At 40.6% G+C, this 19445-nt stretch overlaps 1 protein-coding gene across 4 annotated transcripts in view; it reads right to left on the reverse strand.

Moving 5' to 3' along the window:
- Positions 1 to 19445, reverse strand: part of TRIM44 (tripartite motif containing 44) — a 113978-nt gene that overhangs the window by 51254 nt on the left and 43279 nt on the right. For 3 of the 4 annotated variants that reach the window (XM_070383546.1, XM_005890909.3, XM_070383549.1), the window contains exons 3-4: positions 17842 to 18081; positions 6754 to 6773 (exon numbers count right to left, since the gene is read on the reverse strand). In XM_070383546.1, the coding sequence (XP_070239647.1) occupies positions 6754 to 6773; positions 17842 to 18081 (260 nt within the window). The remainder of the gene's footprint in view (positions 1 to 6753; positions 6774 to 17841; positions 18082 to 19445) is intronic. The other variant, XM_070383547.1, reaches the window with a different exon arrangement.

The following is a 19445-nucleotide window of genomic DNA, read 5'->3' on the forward strand; positions in this document are numbered from 1 at the left end:
GCTGAAGACCAACTTAGATGTTAGAGCCCCACGTGAGGATAAGAGGCAATCCTGACAGTTCCACTCAATGTCCCAAGTATCAGAGCCATTTTCTTTGGCTTCCACCTAGGTCTTCTTAAATGAAGACAATGTAAATACCAAACCACAAATTTACCATCAGAGGATAAAAGATACCTAAGTCTATCACTGACTTAGTGCCCTCTTATCTCTACAAACTAAGTAATTAGGAAGAGAAATGCCAGATCTGAGGACATGCATATAGTTGTTATTTTAGGGCGTGGGGGGAAAGAGTACCTAGTATATAGAACCAAGAAAATTTTTAAAGAAACAAAATTGAGAAATGTAGAGGAAAAAACTGTACCAAATTATAGAATCTATAATCTGCTATAAGCAATTATTTTCATTTCATATTTGATATATGACTGTATTCCTACACACACTATATTCCCAAAAACTGGGGGCAGAGTAGGGCAAAGAAGGGCTAGTATTTACAGGAAAATAAAACCCAGCTACACAGAGACAAAGAGGTTAGATGACTTGCCCACGGTCACTCAGTCTGTCCCCTACCAAGAACAGAAGGTGGGTCTGCTGACTCTCCCTGAGCTCCTGCTTCCTCAGAACTACTGTTTGTCGGATCACAGAATCAGCATGGTCAGATTCACACTGATCTCAGCGGGAGCTCTTTGCCTGAATAAGAGCCAGCTCTGGAGATGAAAAATTCTACAGAAATCCTCAGTATGGCTGTTACCATTTAAAACGCCATTTTCCTTTTAGTTAAAAGAAAAAAAAAATCAGAGAAAATCTCGATAGCAAATGAAAATTTAATATTGATCTTGCTACTTTATCCTCAGAACACACGGGTTTAAGGGTCCTTCCCTCTCTGACTTCCTCCCACTACACAACAGCTTTCAAGGCAGCAGAACCTATTGCCGCCTCCTCTCCTTGAATATATATTACTTCTCAGCAGGCTCCAGCAGGAGTAGAGAAGGAGCCAATCTGTGAGGGAGCAAACACAAGATCTCCCATAATAGCATAGAGAAGACAGAAAATTGCTGCCAAAAGTGTAAATTGCTTTTTTTTTCCCTTTGGCTTGGAAAAAAAAAAAAATCACTATGGGCTTTAAAGATACCCTCTTAAAAGGTGATTCCACAGTGGTTAATATCCATGTTCTACATATCAGGACTTCTGTTCCTCCACTCCCTCCAAGAATCCTTGTCATCTGTATAACTGTATCATGAATTTGAAGAGGGACTACTGAGAAGTTAGAGGCAGCTGATTCTGCAAGGTCAAAGGAAGGCTTGGTTGCTTGCTCCCAAGGGAGTCTAAAAGCACTCCTTTTACTGCTGACCCTCAGGGGGCATTGTGTGAGGATGAGATGAAGAAATAGCCCCTTACGGTCACAGAGGCTAAGGAGAGGAAAAGTAGCCTGCAGAACACAGAGGCCGTAACATTTGAACATCAACGCAAGTAAGAACTCCCAGGTTAGAGGAATGTGATCAAAGTGATGCTCTGACAAGTGAGTGTGAATCCTCATGCCTTTCATTCAGGGTCACAGAGAGAAATGGGTTGGCCCCTGGGAGATAGTACGCATCATGGCTGAGGGCATGAGCTCTGAAACCAGACTAGATTTAAATCCTAGCTCTGCTTCTACTAGCTGTGTGATCCAGGGCAAGTTAATCTTTCTGAGTGTTCATTTCTTCTCTTTTACAAGTAGGATAGTAGCTCCATCATAAGCTTTACATGAGGATTAAAAGGGAATATATAAAAAACACTTGTGCACAGTAAAACTTTAAAAAATGGTATCTTTGATTATCATTGTTGTTAACTAGTAGGAAAAGTACACAGCAGAATTCAGAACAAGGAACAGACATGGCCAAAAGCACAAATACTTGGCCACCTCAAATCTCACTGGCTGGAAAAGTGAAAAGAGAGAAGAAGGCAGGGAGACTCTAGCGGGAAGGAATGGAGGAAAATATAGATCTATTTCAGACAAATATGCTTCAAAAGGACAGGATATTTCCTTTGTTCTGACCACCATAGAGAGTGGTTGGAATCCATTTCTCCCTGGACTTTTGTGCAGAAAGGGGAAGGGGCTGTGTGGTAAGAATACTAGCAAAGGAGACAGGTGTGAAACTCCGAGCAGACCTGGAACACAGCGTCTCCAGATTCATGTCTCTTCCGTCCCCCATGCGGGGAGACCCACACTTCCGTCTGTCTTCCTTACACATCAAACTCTCATTTAACACCGTCAGCAATACAGAAACCTTTGGAACAAAACTCTGGCTTACTGAGATGGTAAAGTGTATATCATAAAGGTGAGAAATTTCAGATCAAAGGCAATCTGCCCTGAGGTGTTAATTGGAACAAACTGAGCCAAATGGTAGTTCAACGCAAACTGAATGGAACCAGGTAGGAATTTAAAAGGTAAAAGGAAAATTTGACTCTTTCTGCCGTACTGGAACACGCTTTTTTCAAGTGCTCATTTTACCAAATAAGTTCCAGTCCAACAGATCCCTACTGACATCCATGGCAGCTTGGCTTGAGGGAGAAAGCTTGATATCTCGGTTGCTAGTAAAGAAACTATTTGTTGTTGTTATTTAGTTGGTGTCTGACTCTTTGCGACCCCCCATGGACTGCTGCCTGCCAGGCTCCTCTGTCCTGGAATTCTCCAGGCAAGAATTCTGGAATGGGTTGCCATTTCCTCCTTCAAGGATCTTCCAGACCCAGGGATCACACTCACATCTCCTGCATTGGCAGGTGGATTCTTTACCACTGAGCCACCAGGGAAGCCCAAAGAAACTCTAAACACTTCACCACTATCTTGTCAAAATGACAGGAAGGAATCTGCAATTAAATTCTGAAGCCAGTATCTCATACTGAACAGTATCTCTGAAGGCAGTTAATCTCTTCATAAGGTCCCTTCATAAGGTCAACATGACTCTGGCAAGTGGTCATAAAGACAAGATGAACGTGTCCATCCTAACCAGACACTCACAGAAATGCCATTTCTATATGCAGAACATGTACACTACATCGGCTGAAGGGTTTTCTTTATATTGGTCTTGCTTGAATCCTCTCTCTGGGGAAGAAAATGTCTAGGACTCTGCTTTGTCTGGATTTTAAGGAGCTAGAGCTAGTTTTGAGAGAAGAGGCGGAGTTTTTCTAAACCAAAGGTTTACAGATAATCTGATGAGTTTGTCTAAACCAAAGGTCTGTGTAAAATGGTGAAAAATTGGTCAATAACTAGAGAAGATGTTGATATAGGCTCCCATCATCATGAGCCTGGTCTAACTAGTCTCCCAGGCTCTGAAACACCTCCCATTCATTTCCCTTTCTGCATGCAGACGAGCATGCAGACGAGACTTCCAAAATGCAAATCTACTCAGGTTTAATTCATGTTTTAAATTATTTAATGCCCTCCCATTTCAAGAGGCCTGTGAGGGCCCTCGTGAGCTGGACTCTGCTTTCTTTCCTCCACTCTTCTCTTGTCTAGAGCTATTCCCCGAGTTGCTCCCGTCCCTGGAACAGCCCTGTCTCTGCCTCTCCTCTGACTGCCTCCTCATCCTTCAGACCTCCATTTACACAAAATCTTTTCTGGCTCAGTTCAGTTCAGTTAAGTCGCTCAGTCATGTCTGACTCTCTGCCATCCCATGAATTGCAGCACACCAGGCCTCCCTGTCCATCACCAACTCCCTGAGTTCACCCAAACTCATGTCCATCGAGTTGGTGATGCCATCCAGCCATCTCATCCTCTGTCGTCCCCTTCTCCTCCTGCCCCCAATCCCTCCCAGCATCAGAGTCTTTTCCAATGAGTCAACTCTTCGCATGAGGTGGCCAAAGTACGGGAGTTTCGGCCTCAACATCAGTCCCTCCAATGAACACCCAGGACTGGTCTCCTTTAGGATGGACTGGTTGGATCTCCTTGCAGTCCAAGGGACTCTCAAGAGTCTTCTCTAACACCACAGTTCAAAAGCATCAATTCTTTGGCGCTCACCTTTCTTCACAGTCCAACTCTCACATCCATACCTGACCACTGGAAAAACCATAGCCTTGACTAGACGGACCTTTGTTGGCAAAGTAATGTCTCTGCTTTTGAATATGCTATCTAGGTTAGTCATAACTTTCCTTCCAGGGAGTAAGCGTCTTTTAATTTCATGGGCTACAATCAGCATCTGCAGTGATTTTGGAGCCCCCCAAATAAAGTCTGACACTGTTTCCACTGTTTCCCCATCTATTTCCCATGAAGTGATGGGACCAGATGCCATGATCTTCATTTTCTGAATGTTGAGCTTTAAGCCAACTTTTTCCCTCTCCTCTTTCACTTTCATCAAGAGGCTTTTGAGTTCCTCTTCACTTTCTGCCATAAGGGTGGTGTCATCTGCATATCTGAGGTGATTGATATTTCTCCCGGCAATCTTGATTCCAGCTTGTGCTTCTTCCAGCCCAGCATTTCTCATGAGGTACTCTGCATATAAGTTAAATAAGCAGGGTGACAATATACAGCCTTGATGTACTCCTTTTCCTATTTGGAACCAGTCTATTGTTCCATGTCCAGTTCTAACTGTTGCTTCCTGATCTGCATACAGATTTCTCAAGAGGCAGGTCAGGTGGTCTGCTATTCCCATCTCTTCCAGAATTTTCCACAGTTTATTGTGATACACACAGTCATAGGCTTTGGCATTGTCAATAAAGCAGAAATAGATGTTTTTCTGGAACTCTCTTGCTTTTTCGATGATCCAGTGGATGTTGGCAATTTGATCTCTGGTTCCTCTGCCTTTTCTAAAACCAGCTTGAACATCTGGAAGTTCACGGTTCACATATTGCTGAAGCCTGGCTTGGAAAATTTTGAGCATTACTTTACTAGCGTGTGAGACGAGTGCAATTGTGGCCAGTTTGAGCATTCTTTGGCATTGCCTTTCTTTGGGATTGGAATGAATACTGACCTTTTCCAGTCCTGTGGCCACTGCTGAGTTTTCCAAATTTGCTGGCATATTGAGTGCAGCACTTCCACAGCGTCGTCTTTCAGGATTTGAAATAGCTCAACTGGAATTCCATCACTTCCACTAGCTTTGTTCGTAGTGATGCTTTCTAAGGCCCACCTGACTTCACATTCCAGGATGTCTGACTCTAGGTGAGTGATCACACCATCGTGATTATCTTGGTCGTGAAGATCTTTTTTGTATAGTGAGCCGCCCTTTATTCTCCAAGACTGTCTCAGGAGCCCTTCCTAAAGCAGCCTAAACTTCACTTAATCATAGCACTTCCTCCAGACTATAAGTGCCCAGTCATGTGCTTGTCTCTCCTACTAGACTCAGGACGCACAAGGCCAGGGACCATGTCTGTCTTAGTTTTCACATATGCTCAGTGTATAGCACAGTGCCTGACACACAGTAGGGTCATGAGAAAAAGAGAGTGGGAGAGAGGGCGAGAGGAAGGAAGGAAAGAAATGAACCGCAATATAAAGGGAGCCTGTTCCTGAGGATGGCTGGAGGATTGGCCTGAAGGGACCCCCTGAAGCTCTCTGGGCTTAGAGTGGGGGCTCCACTGGCCACAGAGGACAAGGAACGAGATTGAGGCTGAGAACTACAATCCCAAGGAAGGAAGCAGCAGGGAATACAGATGTGGGATAACATTTGGCACTAAGACAGGGGCTCAGGATGGGTGGAGGGAGAAAGGAAAAAGAAGGAATTGTATTTGTAAATAAGAACAAAGAAGGACCAAATCCTGGCTCAGAAGCTCATTTAGCTTCCTTCAATGAGAGGCTTGCATTAGATGAGTGACTTTCAAACTGAATTCTCAGGAACCCTAGGTTTGTGCACCAGCCCCTCAGGGTCTACTGTAAGGAATAGAGAAGTTTCACGAGTAGATGTGGCCCCAACTTTAACCAGACAAAAAATGCTTTGTATACACTCTACCCAAGGCCCATCTGAAAAAAAAGCTGTTTCTACTAAAACTAAAGTTTGAATAGCAGTGGCCTGGATGATCTTTCTGACAACTCCCAGCCTTAACCGTCCTGGATCCTATGTGACTGAGGGGGCCATCTGGACATTGCATTTTACTTTGTACAAATGCCCCTTGATTGTGTTCACAGCAGAGGTAGAGCATTGCCTAGAGCCTCTGCTCACTGCTGAGCAGAAAGAAGCAAAGGTAAGTAAACTAAAGTCCAGGTTCACTGAGAGGCAGAGGCAATGAAAAAATGCACTTTTAAATCTCATGTGGTGAAACAACAGCACAAAGAAGCATTTTTTTCTTCCTAAACAAAGTGTTGTACACCTATGACCTTGGGTTCACTGTATTGGTGTCTTGAGTCAGACACAAGGCTGTTATGGGTCAGAAATAAAGAATATTGGATCCAGAGTCCATTAAAAAAAAAAAAAAGGCAATCCAATTCCAATCAAGAAAGAACAATGCAAAAGTTTATCTATTCAGTCCACCTGATACCTAATTACCATTTAAATATAGTACCTACTGGTCTTAACAAGGTATTCGGAATGTGCTACAGAATAAAGCAGAGTTACTATCATTGTATACTTTAAAGCTTATCTTTATCTGAAGGTTACAGACAGGAAATAGCATAGATGGGGAGGGAGATGGGAATCTTACAAAATAAGATCTTCAAAGCCCCTGGCTTAAGATGGAGATCCCTTATCTGTGCTGTTCCTTGGCTGGTCATATTTCACGGGCCTTCAAAGGCCACAAATGTCACTCTACTTCAATTCTGAGAACACACAAACCACAGTAATGTGATCTTACCCGGGTTCTTCCTCGTCGCCCTGAAAGAAACAGAAAGAAACAACATAAGAAATCAGGATCAGTAGAGACTGATGGAGATTTTTTTGTTTTCCCTCTTCTCTCCCAATCTGAAAGCAAAGCTTATACATTTATTGCAACAGAGACAAGCTAGTCGACATCTAAGTGCTAAGACATGGGCTAATATAATCCTATGTTCAAACTGCCCAGCAGAGATGAACTAATAATTTGCCCTTGCAAGCAGAGAAGTGAATGCACAGACCTAGGAGGCCTAACTAATAGCCTTGCCTTTTATTTGTATGGCTGGCAGTATTTAGTTTTGAGCAAACTGAGAGCCCAAAATAGCAGCAGGTCTCAGGCAAAAGCTGACCAGCTCCAAAAGAATCAAGCTGTTCCCCTCAAAGGCACACTTCAGCCTCAGCCTGGCATCCTTTCCCTCCAAACATGAACACAGAAGCTCTAATAGGGAGCACACTATGTGCTCAAGGCTCTAAACCGGGGCTCGGGAAACTGGAATTCTAGTCCAAGCTCCGTTATTTATTAGCTGTGAGCCCTTGGGCAAGCCAGCTAATTACTCAGGACCTTGATCTTCTTTGTAAAAGGACAGTTCTGGCATTTGATGAGCCACACCATTCTCCAGCCAAACAATGACATTTCTCTACTTCTCATCCACTCTTTACAAAAGCAATGTGTGATGGTGATTTTTCCAGGTACTGTATTCTGTGAGCCTAACTTTATTAGTGATCACAGCAGATTTCTTTGAGCCTCTTTTTGTGACCAAACAAGATTTTTCAAATGACACTCAAGCCTTCTCCAAGGGACCTCATTTATCCTTCTGGTGACAGAGTATCTTTGATGTCCTCCTCTTTAGTCATACAGTCAATAGAGACTGTATCTCTTGGTTGGAGATAACTCCCCAGGAACTTTTTTGATTAATGGATAGATTGACTGATTGATCTTATAGGTATAAAGGAGAATGAGCTCTGGAGTCAGACACTTGGTCCAAATCTTCACTCCATTACTTGCTTGCTGTCCTACCCTGGTCAAATTATTTTGCCTTTCTTAACTTCAATTTTCTAATTAGTAACATAGGGGTAAAAATTGTCTTTATAATATAGGGTAAGCATGAAATTAAATGAAATAATGTGTACAAATGTCAAACACAGTGCCTAACACACAGAATGCATGTAATAAAGGTTATTATCAACATCACTAAGGATTCAGTGTGATTCATTAGGAAGCTCGTACCTCAGGGCACTGAAGAAAACAGACAAAAAACCCATCCTGATCGATCCTTCTAGGAGCTCCCATTCCGGAGCAGGGGAACTAGATAGAAAGTGAACTACGCCTAAATGTCTTACGGGTGCTACCAAAGACATACACGGAATGCTCGGAGAGTCAGAAGAGAAGTGATAAACACAGCCTCTCCCGGAGAAGGGGGAGAAGGCTCCCACGGAGAACGTGGCATTTATACCGCCCCTTGGGGAATAAGAAGGACTTTCCCAGGTTGAGAACAGAAGATAAACAGGGAGGGCACTGGAATAGCAAGAGCAAAGCCACCGCGGTTTATAAAATGCAGGTTTAAGGAACTTTGAGTTCTGTGAAACTAGAGAACGGGGCTGTGTATGTGCGAGTCTTGGGCAGGAGACGCGGGGGTGGCAGTGGTGTGGGTGGGCTGGGGGGCTGGGAATGCATCAGAGGTGACGGGACACTGCCAGCGCGCAAGCCTCTCAAGGACACCTGCGGTCAGAAAGGGATTCTGAACAGATTGTGCATGGAGGCTGGATACAAAAAGGCATTTTTAGAAGACTGTTAAGAATCTGCACTCTTGCTGAGGGTGCTAATCATCTAATGAGAACTGGGGCAAGTGGTGGAAGGAGGGTACAGGGGTGGTGGAAACCTTCACTTGTGGTTTGTTTGACTGGCATGTCTTATGGGAACTGTAATCTAGTGAAAAAAATCCATATAATTTAAATTTAATATGAGCTACATAACTATCAATGACATACTTAAACCTCAACACAATTTTCCAACTATCTTCGGGTGTTAAAACATAATTATCTAGGAGAACTGTAAGGAAAAAAGTATCCAGACTTCCTTCCATGATTCAGAGGAAGTCTTCACAATCACCCATCTTGGTATAATGGTCAAGAGACAGGCTTTCTAAGTTAGAGAAATGTGGCTTTGAATTCTGGTTCGTCAACTCCAACAGTGAGGCTTTTGACAGTTTACTTAACTTTTCCAAGGTTCAGTTTCCTCATCTGCACATGGAAATCCTAATTCTTACCTCAAGGGGTGGCTACATGGATTCATTAAATGAGAAAATGTGTATAAAACATTAAGCAAGTGTCTAGTGTAAGTGCTCAACAAATGGTGGTCATTATTGTACTTCTCCGAAATGTTATTGGATAACATTTCTAGGGATAGTGGGAAAGAACAGAGAAGATGGGCTTTGCTTTCATTCATCCATTTCTGCTGCCTATAGCTAGGTGATTATTTTTAACAAAACAAAAATCACTATCACAAAGCACAGGAAAAACAGGGTGAGAGTCTCACTTTTGAAGAAATGAATAGATGAACGCAAGAACAAATGCACACACATATAAGGCAATTCTGAACAGGTCAGCAGACGTTCAGAGGATTAGTAATCTTGCTAGTAAAAGGTGAGCCCACTCTCTTCCCACTACCTGAAATGCCCACTCTAGTGTTCTTGCCTGGAGAATCCCAGGGACGGGGGAGCCTGGTGGGCTGCAGTCCATGGGGTAGCTAAGAGTTGGACACGACTGAGCGACTTCACTTTCACTTTTCACTTTCATGCATTGGAGAAGGAAATGGCAACCCACTCCAGTGTTCTTGCCTGGAGAATCCCAGGGATGGGGGAGCCTGGTGGGCTGCCATCTATGGGGTCGCACAGAGTCGGACATGACTGAAGGGACTTAGCAGCAGCAGCAGTGTTCTGAGAGTTAGTTCCCATCCTTAAAGGTCAAGCCTCACTAGGAAAGTTTTCTTCAATAGTGGTACAAATGAACTTATTTACAGAACAGAAAAAGACTCACAGACATAGAAAACAAACTTATGGTTGCCAAATGGTAAAGGGCTGGGGAGGCCTAAATTAGAAGTTTGGAATAAACAGATGCATACTTGCATACATGCTAAGTGGCTTCAGTAGTGTCTGAGTCTTTGCGACCTATGGACCACAGCCTGCCCAGGCTTCCCTTTCCAAGGGATTTGCCAGGCAAGAATACCGGAGTGGGTTGTCATTTCCTACTCTAGGAACAGATATATACTATTATATATAAAATAGATAAAAAATAAGGATTGACTGTATAGCACAGGAAACTGTATTGAATATCTTATAATAATGTATAATGGAAAAGAATCTGGAAAAGAATATATATATATAAACATATATGTGTGTATATATATCAAAGTGATTCAGTTATATAAATATATCATACTTATATATATAAATTTGATATATTTATATAACTGAATCACTTTGACATACACCTGAAACATAACATTGTAAACTACACTTCAGTTTAAAAATGGTATAAAAAAAGGATTCTACATTCAACTTTCTTCAAATGTTATCCTCCTCACTTAAAAAGAGACTGAAACTGAACCTTGTAAGTGAAACAGTATGAGTATGGTTTGGAAATAGCACATTCCACTCCAAAGAGCAAACTCAAACTCTCAAAGAAAAGGCCTTAAGTTGGAATCAAATAAAATATACTGGCTATATATTTTGCTGGCTATATATTATACTGGCAAATAATTTTCTGGCTTTAGAATAATCTTTATGAAAAAAAGCAAATAGCACTTGGGCAGGTAGGACACCTAGACATTGTTTTTATCAGCTTTATTGAGGTATAATTTTTAATACTATAAAATTAACTGCTTTAAGTTTATATTAATAACTTTAAATTTAGAGTTAAGCAACTATTACTACAAAATTGCTTAAAAACTCTACATACATACACACAAGCACACACGACATGAAATTATCTTTTTCCTTCTTAACTTCCTTAAAAGCACAGTTTTAAGCTAAAATTACAGGTCTTGCAGTGTTTATTACATACATAAATTATATACATATGACAACTATAACATAAAGGATATGGAAAGAGGGTCAGTTGACCTATATAGTTTCAAGCTCTCTACACTTTATGTGAAGCGGTTTAAAATTAATTTTAAGTAAACTGAAAATTTAAGGATACACTAAAAAATAATGCAAAATAATAGAGCTAGAAGGCCAATGGATATATTATAATGGGATTCAAGGAAATGTTTCAAAATCCAAAAGAAAGCAAGAAAAGACAATGAGAAGAACAAAAACAGAAAACAAATCATACAATGCAGACCTAAATTTAACCATATTAATAATAACATCAAATGTTAATGGACATTACACTTCAGCTAAAACATAGAGATTACCAGAATGGATAAATGACTAAGACCCAGCTACATGTTGTCTATGAGAGACATTAAGTTAACAATATAGACAGATTGAAAGCAAATGAATGGAAAGAGATAAACCACAAAAACAGTAAGCATAACACTAAACTGGTTTTACTAACATTAGATAAAATAGATATCAAGACAGAGCATTAACAGAGAAAAAGGGAATGTTCATAACGATTAAAGGACTGGTTCATCAGGAAGATACAACGATCATAAATACGTGTTTGCTTAGTGACAGAGCTTCAAAATATCTGAAGAACAGTTGACAGAATTAAAGAAATAGATAATCCCTCATCATACTTGAAATGTAACATCCCTCTCTCAGCAATAGATTGAATTTGACATAAAAATCAGTAAAAACATAAATTTTCTGAACTCCTAATTGCTATTTAAAGAACACCACACTTCAAACTACAGAATATATACTCTTTTTAGGTGTGCATATGCATTCAACAAGAAAGACCATATGACTGGTCATAAAACAAGCCTCAATAAGTGTTAGATGATTGAAATCATTCAGAATAGGTTCTCTGTTGACAATGAAACTAAACTAGAAATAACAAGGTATGTAGGAAAATACCCTATATTTAGAAACTAAACAATATCCTCCCAAATAATCAATGAACAAAAAGAAGAAAGCACATGGTAAATGAAAAAATATTTCAAACTGAATGATAAAGAAACCACAACATAACCAAGTTGTATGATTCAACAGTGATTAGAGGAAAATGTATTGCTCTAAAAATTTACATAAAAGAAGAAAGTAGTAAAATCCACAATCTACTTAGACAGAAAAAAGAATAAGGTAAACTCAAAATAAGTAGGAAAAAAGCAGATGCAAGTAAAATAGAAAACAAAGAGTAAAATTAGCAAATCCAAAAGTCAGTTCTTTAAAAAGACTAATAAAATTAATAAAATATAAGTTAGACTGATTAAGGATAAAAGAGGGAAAATCACAAATTATCAGTATCAGAAATGAAAGATGGATTACTATTCTAGAGACTGCTGCTGCTGCTAAGTCGATTCAGTTGTGTCGGACTCTGTGCGACCCCATAGACGGCAGCCCACTAGGCTCCTCTGTCCCTAGAGACTATAGACAATTAAAAAATATAAGAAAATATGTGAACAACTTTATACTAAAAACTAAAACAACTTAGGTGAAAATGACAAGTTTCTTGAAAATTACAACCAATTTTAACATTTCAAATCAATGTGAGATGAAAAATTTTGACTAGGTCTACATCAAAGAAATTGAATTGGCTATCAGAAACCTTCACATAAAGAAACTCTACGACAGATGGTCTTGCTTATAAATTCTACCAAATATTTAAGGAAGAAATAACACCAATCTTACAAAAACTCTTCCAGAAAATAGATGAGGAGGAAATAACTTCTCAGGTTGTTTTCTGAGGCCAGCACTATCCTAATACCAAAGCCTGACAATGACATTATAAAAATATAAACTTACAAATGAATATCCCTCTCTGAAGGGGGCTTCCCTGGTGGCTCAGACAGTAAAGAATCTGCCTGCAATGCAGGAGATCCAGGTCCAATCCTTGGGTCAGGAAGATCCCATGGAGAAAGGAATGGCTACCCACTCCAGTATTCTTGCCTAGAGAATTCCATGGGCAGAGGAGCCTGGTGGGCTACAGTCCATGGGTTTACAAAGAGTTGGACATGACTGAGAGACTAACACTTTCACCTCACATCTCTCTCTGAACACAGACATAAAACTCTTTAACAAAATATTAATGAATTGAACTCAGATAATACATAATGACCAGGTGGGAGTTTATCTCAGGAATGCAAGGTTTAGTATTGCAATGCAAGATTCAACATTGTAAAATTAACCAAAGTAATCAGCCATCACACCAGAATGGAAGAGATTCACTTAATAATTTCAGTGGATATAAAAAAAAAATCTTACTTCTAACCATGTTCATCTGAATTATTGTTTCCATGTCTAATGTCATTTCTCTTTGATTTCAAGATGTTTTCTTTGTCCTAAGTTTTTGGAAGTTTGATTTTGATGAGTCTAGGTATGGATTTCTTAGGTTTATCTCACTTGGGTTCATCTGGTTTCTTAAATATCTGGGTTTATATTTTTTCAACCAAATTTTAGAAATTCCTTTTCCTCCTCTTGCTGGACAAGTGACATACATGTCAGAGCTTTCTTTATTGTCCCACAGATCTCTGAGATTCAATTCAATTATTTTTCAATCTTTTTTCTTGTTTGTTCAGATTGAGTGCCCATTGATGTGTCTTAAATTCACTGATTCTTTCCTCTGTCATTTCCTATTTGCCATTGAGCCAGTCTAGTGAATTTTTCATGTCTGTCATTGTATTTTTCAGCTTTAAACTTTCATTTGGTCCTTCTTTATATCTTGTATTAATATTTCTTTCCTGAGATTTTAAAATATTTTTCATTTGTTTCCAGCATTTGTTACTGCTTATTGAGACATTTTTATAATAGTGACTTTAAAATTCTAGTCTGATAATCCCTAGTACTGTGTCTTCCTGGTGTGGCCATCTCCTGATTTTTTTCTCATTAGAATTGAGATTTCTTTGGTTCTTGGTATAATGAGTACTATGGACTATATCCTAAACATTATAAGATCCGGTTACTAATTATATCTTCTATTCTAGCAGACTGTCAACCTATTTAGGTTCAGAACACATTTCCTAGATCACTTGTATGGCTTATAGTTCACATGTCATTTGAGTTTATTAAACTTCTGCAGTGCCATTCTGGTCGCTTCCTTCAGATGACAGAGCTCCAGTCTAGTCTCCATCAGTGCTAGCTCAGGAGGAGGAGGGGAACCAGCTCATCACTACCAAGTAAAAGGGGAAGGTATGATTCCACCCTCTGAGTCAGCTGGGGAGGGGCATTGCCTAGTTAATGCAGGGTGAGAGGGAGACGTTAAATCTCCAACTACAGTCCCCACATGGAAGGGACGATATGAAAATGAAAGTGTTAGTCACTCAATTGAGACCCCATGGAGTATAGCCTGCCAGGCTTCTCTGTCCATGGAATTCTCCAGGCAAGAACACTGGCGTGGGTAGCCATTCCTTTCTCCAGAGGATGTTCCCGACCTAGGGATTGAACCCAGGTCTCCTGCATTGCAGGTGGATTCTTTACCATTTGAGCCACCAGAGAACCCCACAGGGGATAGTTTGCTATTTCCTTCCTATTATTGCAAAGGAGTGGTAGAAGTCAGAGTTCTACCTTCAGGCTCCATAGGAGGTAGGCATTACTTAATTACTGTGAGGGATAGATACAAACTTTTACCTAAAGACTCCATGGAGAAAAAATGACACCCCATTACTTTGGGTGAGGGTGTAAAATAGGGTTTCCCTCACTGGCTCCACTACTGTGGTATCAGTTGGGGCTGGGAAAGGATGCAGCTTTTTTCATGGTGCCTTCCACAACAGGAAGACACAGTATTAGGGATTATCAGATCAGAATTTTAAAGTCACTATTATAAACACCATGCCCATTCATCCAGAATAGGCAGAAATGATTAAAGGATTTCTCTTCAGTTGAACTGCCCTTTACCAAGTCCTTTGGCTAGAGAGCAGGTTTTCTCTTGGAGATGTTCTTTTTGTCTGTGCTCACTAGTATTTCTAGCTTGCAGAACACCCAGGCCAGGATATATAGGAAGCAAGAACCCTGCCTCCGTTCCCCTCAAGGAAATCATTGTGGTGTGGCTCCTCATATCCCAAGATCCCTGGTCAGTCTGCCATCTTTTCTCCACTTTTGAGAATCTTCTGGTAGGTGACTCAGAATTTTGTCTAGGAATTTCTGCTGTGATCGGTGGGAATGAGTGCAATGAAAATGCATTTACTCCATCTTGTTCGGAACCAGACGTGCAATTTGTTTTTAAATGCGAACAAGAACTGAGGATAGAAGGTTGGAAAGATGGCTATATACATAAAATGAATCGAGTGAAGTAAACTGTTAATGGCAGAATCCTGGTGCAAGTATATGGGTGTTATCTATAAAATTCCTTCAACTTTGCTATATATAGCAAATGTTATGAAATTTTTCATAATAAAGGGTTGGGTAAGATTTTCTGATCAAAATAAAAATTCAGGAAAATTTTAAAAACCTATACAATGCAAAGAGAAGAAATAATTCCTCTGTTGAGTGAAAGAGAGGTACTGGAAATTTGCTCTGATCAGTAAGTTACCACATTAGCTGGAATGAGCGGCTATTAGAGAATAACAGCTTTGTGTAAATGCTTTAGCCAGATGTATGCTACTTCTCATTTTTAATAGCTTACTATGTCCATTGCCTGGTCCTTAGGGCTTGTCATCTTTGCACCCCTAAGAGCCATTCCATCAGAGTTAACAAGCATAGTGAAACTGAGCTACTCAAGTAGTTAAAGGACAATTAATGTTGGCGAAGGGCTAAATTCTTTATTTGAAATGAAAATAAAAGAGAGGGCGATTTCTTCAAAATTGAATCTTTATTTCTGAAAAAAAAAAAATCTACACACAGAATGTGAAGGGTCCAATCTGAGCTGAACTGGGGACAGAGTTATGTCAACGATCTCTTAAGGCTGAACCTTTTGTTTGTTTGGACTTTGGACACAAAGTCCACTCCATTATTAAAGAAAAATTTTAAATAAATTTACTTAAAAATAAATTTATTATTATTTATAATTAATTTTAAAAAAGACACACAGTGAGCATTTCCACAGAGTAAAGGGTCTTAGGAATGCAAAGCGGTCCAGGACACTGATTCTCCTTATTCTTCCCACAGATATAAACAGGACATTTGGCAGATGGTAGGGAAAAGCACAGGCATGGGAACAGGATGGACTGAATCCTGGCTCTTTTCTGCTAACTAAATGACACCCGGTCAGTGTCTACAGTTCTTGGCATCTCAACAGCCCATCTGTAAAATGGATACAATGAACACTGAAATAAGGATTAAATGAAATGATAAATATAACATGCTCTCTCATCTATCTAGAATTGTATTTAGGTACACACTTTGTTAATTCTGGGGAGGATGAAATGAAAAGAACAAGCGCTCTTCTCTTCCGTTCACACACTGATGAAAATTAATCAAGAACTCTAGATGAGTCAAACAATGGTCTCTTACGTTTCCCGTCAGGACGACACCAGCAGTACCCGCCTCCTAGATGTACCCTGGCTGCTTTAATGGCTGCATTATTCTGTGGCTGGGCTCTCCTGGGCCAAGGCAAAATTATACGTTAAGGCTGAGCTCACTGAGTTAGCAGGTATACTAGAAAGTTCACGGGATTCTCCTAGGTGTTCTTCTAGAAAGGCCTGCCCTAAACCTACTTGGCATAAGCTTAACCAGAATTTTCAACATAATGGTATGAAACCTCATCAACAGTGGCCTCTCTCCAGTGGCTGAAATATAAGTTTTACACGTGGGCTTCCCCAGCTGGTGCTAGTGGTAAAGAATCCACATGCCAATGCAGGGGTTGCAAGAGATGTGGGTTCAGTCCCTGGGTCTGGAAGATCCCCTGGAGTAGGAAATGGCAGCCCACTCTAGTATTCTTGCCTGGAAAGTTCCATGGACAGAGGAGCCTGGCAGGATATAGTCCACAAGGTCGCAAAGAGTCAGATGCAACTGAGCACATGCATTTAAAAGAGTGGCCACCTTATTTTTTTTTTTTTTTAACAATAGATTCTAAATGCCTGAATATGTTGTTTGGCAAAATGTCTTAAGATTCTTTTATTATTGTTACAAAATAACAATGAATGTAGTGACTAAAACTGTCACTTAACATTTACCTTGAGTCTTTCATTGCTGTCTTTGATCCTCACAATGCCTGAGCCCACATGCCCCTCAATCCAACAGTCACGCCCCCAATTTATGCAATTAGCTTCATAAAAAGACCAGCTGGAGACACCTTTCACTATTCACAAAATGAGTCCAGTCTTTTATTTTGGCCTGCTTTATGCTCACTTCCTGACATTCTCATTCAGCCCAGTTCTCATCCCCACGGTGACTATATCTATAGGCTCATTTAATCACTGGATATCTGTCAATTGTCCTCTTCTCTGGCTCTGATTTCTGGCTTCCCTCATTACCTGGGAACAGTATCTGCCCCATTGACTACACTCCTTTAAGGCACAGTGTACACATATTTTGCTAGGCCTAGTTTTGGAGTGCGCTGGAGAAGGCAATGGCACCCCACTCCGGTACTCTTGCCTGGAGAATCCCATGGATGGAGGAGCCTGGTGGGCTGCAGTCCATTGGGTCGCTAAGAGTCGGACACGACGGAGCGACTTCACTTTCACTTTTCACTTCCATGCATTGGAGAAGGAAATGGCAACCCACTCCAGTGTTCTTGCCTGGAGAATCCCAGGGACAGGGGAGCCTGGTGTGCTGCCGTCCATGGGGTCGCACAGAGTCGGACACGACTGAAGCGACTTAGCAGCAGCAGTAGTTTTTGAGTGCAGGCCCGAGCAGCCAACATCTCCAAACTGGTTTATACACCAGTCTAAACACTTATGTCCTATTGAAGCTTTCAATCCATTCATGTTTAGGGACTAAAATGGGGGAATTTCCATAATTAACAAATAGGGCAGTCAGTTTCTGCCTATTTTTCATGCTACTGGTTTATTATAGGCATTCTCCTTTACCTCCGCCTTTGGCTCAGCTGATTCATTAGAGGTATCAAGTTGTTCCTTGGCTTGGGCCATCTGAGTCATCAATCTATCCATATGGGACTGGATGTCAGCCAGTATCTCAGTCACATGAGCTGTGGCCATTGCTTCCTGGATGTCCACTAAATGAAGGGCCTTCTGCTCCTCATCCGCAATCACTTTTTGAACTTTCTTAAATTCTTGCTGTATAAACATCTTCATCTGGTCCCGGGTTACCTACAGAACAAAGACAAGTCAGAATGCGTTGGACATGCAAAGAAATGGGAGAGTAGGGCTATTATTCTAAATGCTAGGTAGCCCTGGCCAAAACACAAACCGTGGGTCCTATCCGATCCCGAAGTTTTGGGAATATCCTCTGAACTATGTTTCTCAGATATTGTTGATGAATTTCCTGCTACTCTTTCTGCTTTTTTCATTCTTTAGGAAGTGACTCCTTGTCCTTCCTTTTTACTTTTTTGTTTTCATATCATTAATACATAATTACTTCTTAAAAATTTAATAGGTACTGTTCTTGTTGTTTAGTTGCTCAGTTGTGTCTGACTCTTTGTGACTCCGTGGACTGCAGCCATTCCAGCTCCTCTGTCCATGGGATTTTCCAGCAGGAATACTGGAGTGGGGTGCCATTTCCTTCTCTAGGGCATCTTCCCCACCCCAGGCCTGAATCCATGTCTCCTATATTGCAGACAGATTCTTTGTGTATATTAAAAGAGAGAGAGAGAAATTCTTCTCTCTCTTTCCCAATACCATTTTCCTCCTCAGTGGGTAATTACTGTTAACAGTCTGCTGCTACTGCTAAGTCACTTCAGTCGTGTCCAACTCGGTGCAACCCCATAGACAGCGGCCCACCAGGCTCTCCCATCTCTGGGATTCTCCAGGCAAGAACACTGGAGTGGGTTGCCATTTCCTTCTCCAATGCATGAAAGTGAAAAGTGAAAGTGAAGTCACTGAGTTGTGTCCAACTCTCAGCGACCCCATGGACTGCAGCTCACCAGGCTCCTCCGTCCATGGGATCTTCCAGGCAAGAGTACTGGAGTGGGGTGCCATTTCCTTCTCCAGTTAACAGTCTATACATGCCTTTCTGGTCATTATGTGTGTGTGTGTGTATATATACATACACACACATATACAGGCATACCTTGGAGACACACAGGTTCTGCTCTAGACCACCACAGTAAAGTGAATATTACAATAAAAAGTCACACATATTTTTTGGTTTCCCAGTACATATAAAAGTTATATTTATACTACACTGTAGTCTATTAAGTATGCAAGAGCATTATGTTTACAAAAATAATATATATATACTTTAATTTAAAAATACTTCATTGCTAAAAAATGCTAACCATCATTTGAGCCTTCAGCAAGTCATAAACTTTTTATAATGGTAACATCAAGATCACTGATCAAAGATCACAACATAATAGACACAATAATAATGAAAAAGTTTGATATGCTACAAGAATTACCACAACGTGAACACAGGGACAGAAAATGAGCATACGCTGTTGGGAAAAGAGTACTGCTCAACGCAGGGCTGCTACAAGCCTTCAACTTGTAAGACACGGTGTCTGCAAAGCACA

Source organism: Bos mutus, chromosome 15 (genome assembly GCF_027580195.1).
Source record: "Bos mutus isolate GX-2022 chromosome 15, NWIPB_WYAK_1.1, whole genome shotgun sequence".
NCBI classification, from domain to species: domain Eukaryota; kingdom Metazoa; phylum Chordata; class Mammalia; order Artiodactyla; family Bovidae; genus Bos; species Bos mutus.